The 9,650-nt window shown below is 41.2% G+C and overlaps 1 protein-coding gene across 2 annotated transcripts in view; it reads right to left on the bottom strand.

Moving 5' to 3' along the window:
• Nucleotides 1-605: 605 nt before the first annotated feature.
• scamp2l (secretory carrier membrane protein 2, like) overlaps nt 606-9,650 on the bottom strand; it is a 10,910-nt gene continuing 1,865 nt past the window's right edge. The window contains exons 4-9 of one of the 2 annotated variants that reach the window (XM_032522728.1): nt 9,048-9,180; nt 8,796-8,924; nt 5,863-6,022; nt 3,979-4,080; nt 3,262-3,379; nt 606-2,360 (exon numbers count right to left, since the gene is read on the bottom strand). In XM_032522728.1, the coding sequence (XP_032378619.1) occupies nt 2,229-2,360; nt 3,262-3,379; nt 3,979-4,080; nt 5,863-6,022; nt 8,796-8,924; nt 9,048-9,180 (774 nt within the window). In that variant the 3' untranslated portion in view covers nt 606-2,228. The remainder of the gene's footprint in view (nt 2,361-3,261; nt 3,380-3,978; nt 4,081-5,862; nt 6,023-8,795; nt 8,925-9,047; nt 9,181-9,650) is intronic. The other variant, XM_032522737.1, reaches the window with a different exon arrangement.

Genomic DNA, 9,650 nt, shown 5'->3' with positions numbered 1-9,650 from the left:
AAACAAATTGTAAAATCTAACCTTTTAAGGACACCAATTTTCTTTGTAAATTAATTATGTATTGCAACTAAATAAATGTTCTTCCTTAAAATACAGGGGGCGTAAATACACACACCCCTAGGTTAAATTCACATAGAAGCAGGCACATTTTTGATTTTTATAGACCAGTTATTTCATGGATTAGGATACTACGGATCCTGATAAAGTTCCCCTGGCCTATGCGTAGTATCCTAGATCCATGAAATAACTGGCCTTTAAAAATAAAAATCTGCCTGCTTCTATGTGAATTTAACATAGGGGTGTGTATATTTATGCCCCCTGTGTTTTAAGGAAGAACATTTATTTACAATACATTATTCATTCACAAAGAAAATTGGTGTCCATAAGAGGTTGGATTTTAATATTTTTTTTTTAATTAAGGCATTAATTTAGTTTATTCCTCTTTTTAATCAACTTTAGCACAGGTGTGTAAACTTATGAAAGCCACTGTACACTATAAGCGTATGACGTGTATTTTACATCATCTAGCTAAGACATTTAGTATGCAAGCCCTATGGATATGTCTTTACTTAGCAGGCACCCTTTACATGATTTACATTTTCAAAAGATGAAAAAATTAGTTTATTTATGTTAAGACTGAGAACCAATTTCTAGCAAATACCCCCCTCCCCCCAGTAAATTATGTTTTAAATAAGTCACCAATATGTACAACACACCTTAATACATTCTGATCATCAAAGGGAAACATCACCATAAAACACGTTTCTCTATTAAGACAAACAAAATCAGACAAAACACAACAGCCTTGCGCTTAAATCCCCACGCAAAAATGATGGGTTACATCTGCTGAAAGGCACTGAGTGAGGTTACACCTAAACAAAGTCATTCAGTGTTACAGTAACAAAAGATGAGAATCTCACAGCATATATTCACAAGTAAATATGTGAAAAAAATGCTAGTAGTAGGTAGAAAGCAGGTAAAAAAAAATATCTATCTGCGACTATTCAGAACCACATGACTTTGGTCTGCAAATTACCATGAAAATAAAGTCAAGACTGGATAATCAACAGATAAATATTGTGTTCTTTCTGCTCATTAATACACTTCTAAGTAAATAAGTCTAAATTCTATACTATGTCAGTAACTTTACATTAGTAAACCTGCACCCTGTCTTTCATTTGACTCACAGCATGGAGCCATACTATATCTAAAAACATTATTAACAACTAAACATGTAAAAATATCGCGTCACTGTTAAACTATGTCTTCAATTGCCCGAAGAGGAGCTTTTTGTCTCACTTCATCTAAAATAAGTAAAGTAATAAAACCAGTAGAAAGATAAACCTTCCACCATCCCGTCACCTCATTAATCATCATCCTATACAGTGTTATGCACATGAAAACAAATTTAGAGCGAACATTTGTACAGCAACAGTATTCATCAGTAGTGCAGGATGTATGATTCTTACAGGGCATCCAGTAGTGCATGTATTAAACACGTCTATGAAGCAGAATGATAGAATGCTAACCCTGTAACGCTCTACGTGCTGCTGTAACGCCAAAAATATGTATACACACATTATGTGGATCCATCATTGAATGATGGTAAAACATTCGCATTTCAAGTATGCTTTTATATAATCCCAACTCTTCGCAGTGTTCATTTTTGAGGCCCTAGTTTTTTATTTCTGTGGGATAGAGAAATCCTTTCTGCCAGCGTATTTAAGAATGACGGGATTTAAAAAGAAAAAAAACAACAACTACTTTATCGCTAAACCCCGGCCCTGTTCAGTGGTGCGCTGCAGATATACTTACTTCAGTTGGCTACGTTAAATGTATTCCAGTTAGTTATACTGTGATGAGGTGTTGCCAATTCCTTTTTGTCAAACCCACTCTGTTTTCTTACACTTTCCTATATGTCCCAGAAAAACTGTTAATGGCATACACTTTGCTAACATACTGAGGAGGATGGTAAAGATTCAATAACAATCGAGAGTCATTGTCATGCTGTACTATATAACAGTCTCTTGAAAAGTTAGTAAGTAGAGAATGTAGACCCTTCACTCAGCTGACGCAATGAGAACAATTCACCTCCTCATAAGTTACTTGTTTTTTGGCCCTTTTCAATAAATAATCAAACCCCCAGCCCCTAAACACATTGAAGTATGTTGGGACATGGCTATGTTGGTCAGAGAAGAGACTAGCCAGAAGCAGAGAGGATGTTTGTTCTAACTGCCAAAGGCTCCCTGGGCAGCGCTGGCTGCAGCAGTCTGGACGGTTCGGTTGGTCAGGACTCCCGTGGAGAACTCCTGCTGGGCCTTGGTGAAGCTGGCACCTGTCCTTCTGTACTTAGAGTGGACCTGGGGACATAGGAAAAGGAGCACAGATTATGGCAGGGACAGGTTTATAAATCAGATCAAAGGACGAATCACAAAGGACTCACAGTTTTTGTCCTTTTGGTCTTTAAGTTAGCATAATTTCTCAACTCGAAATAAATCGCAGTTCACATTGCAACATATTTTTTTGCCAGTTCCTCATAAACTATACTTACAGTATTTGAATGAAAACAAATGTGATGATTGTCTATCACTGTGTGTATTCCAGAGCAAAGTTAGGTCAAGATGCAGATCCAAAATGTCTAAACATCTTTACGATTAAAATAAAAACATTTCTAGGACTGTGCAATTTTTGAGAGGAGGGTTATGACATGCAACAAAGGTCCCGAGGCTGGAATCAAACCCAAGATGTTGCGGTTATATGGCAGCGCTGTAATCCCCCCGGTATTACCAACGCACTTCAAGGTGCAATTCTGGTGGTGGTACAGAATGATGAATAGTTTCTAAATCTTCATATTCCCTCTGATGCCTTCATCGTCCTTTTATTGCAACTGCATTGCAAGTTTTTGTCACCCCCTTTTTTTAGTTTCTCTTGCTATGCTTCTCTCTTTGATTTCCATGTGGCATCACTGTGTTGAAGCGAAAATAAACAAAATGAAGCCACAGTTGGAATACCCATATTTAAATGTATGACGCACCATGTTCAACTTTCTATTTTGGGCGAGTTCAATTGATTATAAGGCACTGCCATCTTTAATTTTACTGCAAACATACAGTATGTGTGGACTTTATGCAGACTGCAATTATATTAAACTTGGTTAATATTCAAACAGTAACATGTAATAGAACAAACTGTAACATTGCTCAATAGAAGAGAAGTTTCTTTTATGATAAGAGACGTTGGAAAACCTTTACAATAGCGTACCATTTTCAGGAGGATGATAGCCAGGACAGCGTTTACAGTGAAAAAACCGGCCACCACCATCATAACCACAGCCACTGCCAGGTTTGTGCCGATCATGCTGATGGAGGCGATCCATCCACTGTGAAGAACAGAGACATACAAACAAATAGCCATGGGTCATTTCACCGTTTCTCCACAAGAAGTGTGTACTGTACAGTATACAACAGAATGGCATTCTGAATTAGAGAGAAATTAACAAACATCCCGACCTTCCCCAGTGACCAATGGTAAAGCATGAAGTTTGAAAAAAGTGAATGATAGAAAACTAAAAAGCCTAAAATACATCACAGGATATAGAAAAGAAACCCAAAGAGAAAAGTTCCACACACTTACAAAGCAGCAACCCAGACAAGTTAGGGCAGCAGGAATCTGTCAAAGAGATGCGAGAGAGGAGATACAGGAAAATAGTACACACACACCACCCACACCCACACCCACACCCACACACACACCCACACCCACACCCACACCCACACACACAGTATATGCGTGAATGAAGAAATAAATGGACCCATGCGTACCCACATTTATTGGAAATCTAACCAAAGCCAAGTGCACAGAATCATTCTTACTAATGAAAATAGAAACCTGTTGTTAGCAATGAACACCCGTCACTTACGCCACACCTTCAACCAACATGCAGATGATTGTTCAGTTTCAAAAAAAGTTGCCACTGACCTGTTTCCCCACTTGGGAATCCCTACAGTCTGGATGATGTACACTGCCACTTGGAAGAAAAAGACAAAAAAGAAAAAAAAGAAGCTGAAGGAGCTGTCAGACCTGGAGAGGGGGAAAAAGACAACACAAAGGACATGTTATTAATAGCGATAGACCATTTTTAATCGGCCGGACGATATATCTGCCCGATATTTGCGTTTTAACATGTGTCGGCATCGGCTGATACGCGGCTGCCGCGTTCGCCGATAGTTTTTTCCCAGCATTATTTACAGACAGGCGTCCACAGACAGCTCTGTGCTGCTGGAGGCGCTGCAGTTCATGTGCAGACCATGCACTGGCCCTCCCTCCCCCCCACCACTAGCCCCATGGCTCTTAAATTACAAATCACACTTTATCTCAATGGATACTTTTCAGGTTTATTGCTATCTTAAATTATTTAAATGGGTTGACAAAGGACATTTTGTGATGACCTGATTATATCTGTCTTATGATATGTCCAAGCAATGCATTGTCAAGGCTGTGTTGTAGACGTTGATGAAAGCCTTTTACCCTTGCACAGTTATCCATATGCAGTACACCCATCCACATGATGCACACTGCACACATAATTTGGATGATATGAATGTAAGATGATTGCAGAAGTGACACTGATCTGCGTTTTTGTTTATTATTTTTAAAGAAATTACAGAACAGATTCTGAAAACAAATCCAGTGTGGCAGGGTTTACATTTTTATGATGTACGTTGAAGGAGCAAAAGCTCTGAATATTGGCTCAAGAAAATCAACAGCCCGTATCAGTCATCGGCTAAGGCTGATGAAAAGAAAAAAAAAAATCTGTATTGGTACTAAAAAAATCCATATTGGTCGATCCCAAGTTATTAATGATAGTTAGTATTCAAGAGGTTTGTTTTCCGCCAGATTATAGATATAAAGTTAACACAGGTAAGTCACATTCCCAGTCATTTGTAGCCTCCATTAAAGACTTGTTTCAATACATATAGTAATAATAATAATAATAATAACAATAATTATAATACTAATAATAATAATAATAATACTATGCTGTAAAACATTTAATAGTATCATTTTAAATACGTAAAAACTTTGTTTTGCAGAAATTACTCCAATTGTTTAATGTCTTTTTGAAGTACAGTCAGGGGTAAATGCTGTTTCAGATGCTGCTCCTCTGCCAAAAATACAAGTCTCGGGGAAAATATGATTGAAATTAAGGAACTGAGATGTAAGCAAGAAAAATCTGATATGAGCAATTCTAATAATTCTTAACTATGATAAGTACATAGTGTCTCCAATTCTTCTAACCCTTCTGGCTGAGTTGCAGGATACAACAAAACAGTTACATCCAGTCATGTACAGAGTTTCTACCAAAATCTTGGTCTCTGGGTTTCACCAAGTCAAATTTAAGACTTTTTAAGCCCATTATGAATTCAATTCAAGCCCTACGTATATATCACAACAACAAAAACAAAGTCAGATGCCAGAGTCTGGAAACATTGTCTGAAACAAATCTCAGATTCCCTCATTGGCATTATAGGACTGATGTCTAGATTGGCTTGAATGCAAGTTGCACGTTGGTCTCATTTGTAGTCGTTATACAGCACATTATATTTGGACTAGTGACAGAAAGAACTACAACACCACATGAATCTAAAGCACTGTGAGAACATTAGAGGTAGCGTTACATTGACGTAGGAAAATGAAGACCCGTTTTAAATTATTTAAGACCTAGAACTCAATACTTAATGAATTTAAGACAAGACCTAACATTTTGATATTGATATTGTAGACTTCTTTAGACTTTAAGACCCCGCAGAAACCATGCAAATCAAAGAACATCACCAGTACAAGGCGAGTACAACAGCATACCTGAAGGCCTTGTAGACGGGCCTGTACCAGCAGATGAAGGACACTGGGGTGAAGAGGATGAACCAGAGGATGGACAGACCGAAGTCAATGCCGTACTGGGGGTCTGCAGTGAAGTAAGCCAGGCAGGCCAGCACGTTGAGGAACAGAGTAGCACTGTGGACTGCGGAGACACACAGGAAACCAATGAGATGGACTGGTTACTGTCAAAGACATCATGCGAAAGACACACAAGCACCACTCTGCATTCAAATAGCTTAAAATAGAGTTGTGTGTATTTTTGTAGTTAATCTTTGGTTCCCCTAGAGCAGGGGTTCCCAAAACTTTCAGTCCATGACCCCTAAAGTAACGGTGCAAGTGACTTGCGACCCCCCCACTATAAACGTATATAAACATTGCGCGCAACCACGCACGCACTATTGGCGTAAAAACCTAAAGAGCTGTTCTCTTTTTATTTATTTGCTTGGTTTTATTTTAAATGTAGCCACTAGTTTTATCTTGTGTTAAAATCATGGCTAACATATGCTATTTCTAATCGTTTTTACATTTTTTTTTCCATCCATCCATCTTCATCCGCTTATCCGGTCGGGTTGCGGGGGCAGCAGCTCCAGTAGGGGACCCCAAACTTCCCTTTCCCGAGCCAATCAACCAGCTCCGACTGGGGGATCCCAGGCTTCCCAGGCCAGGTTGGAGATTAATCTCTCCACCTGTCCTGGGCTTCCCCGAGCCTCCTCCCAGCTGGACTGCCTAACACCTCCCTAGGAGGCGCCCAGGAGGCATCCTTACCAGATGCCGACCACCTCAACTGGCTCCTTTCAACGCGAAGGAGCGACGGCTCTACTCCGAGCCCTCTCGGATGACTGAGCTTCTCACCCTATCTCTAAGGGAGACCCAGCCACCCTCCTGAGGAAACCCATTTCGGCCGCTTGTACCCTGGATCTCGTTCTTTCGGTCATGACCCACCTCTGACCATAGTGGGGTAGAACGAAAATTGCCCGGTAGTCGAGAGCTTTGCCTTCTGGCTCAGCTCTCTTTTCGTCACAACGGTGCGATAAACGAATGTAATACCGCACCGGCTGCTCAGATTCTCCGACCAATCTCACGCCCATGGTCCCCTCACTCCGAACAGACCCCAAGGTACTTAACTCCTTCACTGTGGTAAGGACCACTCCCCACCCAGAAAGCACTCCATCGGTTTCCTGCTGAGAACCATGGCCTCAGATTTAGAGGTGCTATCCTCATCCCAGCCGCTTCACACTGGCTGCGAACCGATCCAGAGAGTGCTGAAGGTCACAGACCGATGATGCCATCAGGACCACATCATCCGCAAAAAGCAGCGATGAGATCCAGCCCACCGAACTGCAACCCCTCCCCGCCCACTACGCCTCGTATCCTGTCCATAAATATTACAAACGGATTGGTGACAAAGCGCAGCCTCGCGGAGGCCAACCCTCACCTGGAACGAGTCCACTTACTGCCGAGAACCCGGACCAGCGCTCTCTTTGGTCATACAGAGATTGGATGGCCCTAAGAGACCCCCTCACCCCATATTCCCGCAGCACACTCCCACAATTTCTCCCGGGACCCGGTCATACGCCTTCTCCAGATCCACAAAACACATGTAGACTGGTTGGGTATACTCCCAGGCCCCCTCCAAGATCCGTGCGAGAGTAAAGATCTGATCCGTTGTTCCACGACCAGGACGGAATCCGCGTTGTTCCTCTTCAATCCGAGGTTCGACTGGCAGTGAACATTTTTATTTTATTTCTGGAAATCAACTTGCGACCCCCCCTTTCTGGCTCGCGACCCCCACTTTGGGAATCACTGCCCTAGAGGACGATTTAATAGGTGTGCGGGATATTTTCAGTAAAACCCTAATTAAACTGAAAGTTGATTGCACTCTGACTGCTGGATTTTAAAAGGAGTGCAACACAAGTGAATCAATGTAAGTTCCACAAAAAGCTCTGAGGCATATTCTGAGAAAACCCCAATCAGAAAGTTTAAAAAATGTCATCATAACCAACTATAAATTGGAATATCTCTGTGTGTCCCATAGATATATAGGAACAGGGGAGGGAGTTGCTGATTCCCTACAAGGCTCATTGATTGCGGTTCTTGCCAAAAACTAATTTTTGTCTACTGAACATGAAAATGATGAAATAGGGGCAATGCTGAATGAGCAGCGGCCGAGCCGCGACTGATTGAGCACGTTGTTTTGTTGAGCGCATTTCTCCGGCCGTTTACTTATGCCATTTAAAACCGCCTTTGACAGCACAGTGCGAGTTCTGCTTTCAAATGTTATTTAAAGTAAAAAGAGAGGCATTATCAGTCAGCACTCTAATATAATGCTGGATAGTTTAACACATCAGAGTTTAATCATGGTATTTTGTGACTAGAATCTGAATGTGGAACATTCTCTGTAAATGAATGTTTTCCTCTGAAGTACAAGTACACAGTAAGTCAGTAGGATAGGTCTACAGTTGCATATTAACTGCTTGGTGGGGGCGTTCTGTAAGGTATTTTGGAGTACAATGGTTCTGGAAAAAGCTGCAAGCAGCAATACAGGAGGCCAAGCAATCTACAATGTACTAGTAAAAACCACCTACAGTATCCTTATGATTCATGTATTTATGATACATTATTAACTAGTTTACGTAATTCAACAAACCCAGGGTTCTCAGATGGCCTCTTAATTTAATAATATCATATATAAAACTATAATTATTATGTTGTAATTCATGATGTCAAGATGCCGACATTTGCCAGCCCTTCAGACTGCAGGTAGATCTGGTTACTACACAGTTTTTAAAAAATGAGACAGACTTGTTAACAAACCAAACAAATAGATGTGAACAATACTATCTTATGGATCAATAGCTCTTTTATATTCAAAAACAACAGCTATGAAGCAAATACTGTATGCAAGGGGTACATACACATCCAGAGGTAGTACATTCTCCTGCAGATCCTGCGGTAGTCCTCAGGGATTTCCTCTTCAATGTCCTGATAGAAGCAGGGCCTCACGGGGAAGAAGCTGGGAAGAGGTGGCCAGTTGTTCTCTTTAGCTGATAGACCAAAAAATAAAATAAAAAGAATTCAGAGCTGGATTAACATTGTGAGTGGTGTCAATTCTTCTTGGCCATATGTACAACACAAGTTTACACACAGCTTCTAAAACAACCACTTACCGCCAGTGTTGGGCGCTCTGGCTGCGGTCCTGTTCCGGAGCTCCTGCTCCTTCCGCTCCAGCTCAGCTGCTTTCTTCTCCAGCTCCTCCTGCTGTTTCAGCAGGTTAGCCTGGCCAGCTGCTACATTTGCCTGCTGGGTGATACACTACTATTATCACTCCTTGGTGCTATTTTCCTCCTAGCAATGCCTAATTCACACTACTGGCGGCAGTACATCCACCCCGCGGCTAATTTAGCTGTGTGAGACACCAGCTCCCGAGGCCAAATCCCTACTATAGCCCGACTATTGCTACTAAGATCAGGTGATTCAATCAACCAATTTTAGCGTAACAGAACAGTAAATTGGTTTTGGTAAATATGGCAGCCGAGAAGTGACGAGATGCTCCATCAGAGTCCAACTGGCCAGTTTGTTTTTGAACTGTAAAACGTGTAAAATATATAGAATTGGTCACAGAGAGAGGTGGAAGACATGCAGGAAATGGTCACAGGTAGGATTCAAACCCTGGACCCTGGAGGCATATACCTTGAAGCATATGTGCGCCTGCTCTACCCACTGACCCAACCCTGCCACTCAAAATGTAATTTATATAGTCGTACAATGCA

This window comes from Etheostoma spectabile, chromosome 1, assembly GCF_008692095.1.
Source record: "Etheostoma spectabile isolate EspeVRDwgs_2016 chromosome 1, UIUC_Espe_1.0, whole genome shotgun sequence".
NCBI lineage: Eukaryota > Metazoa > Chordata > Actinopteri > Perciformes > Percidae > Etheostoma > Etheostoma spectabile.
Note: the sequence above shows the minus strand (reverse complement) of the source record. Positions and strands in the feature narration are given on the sequence as shown.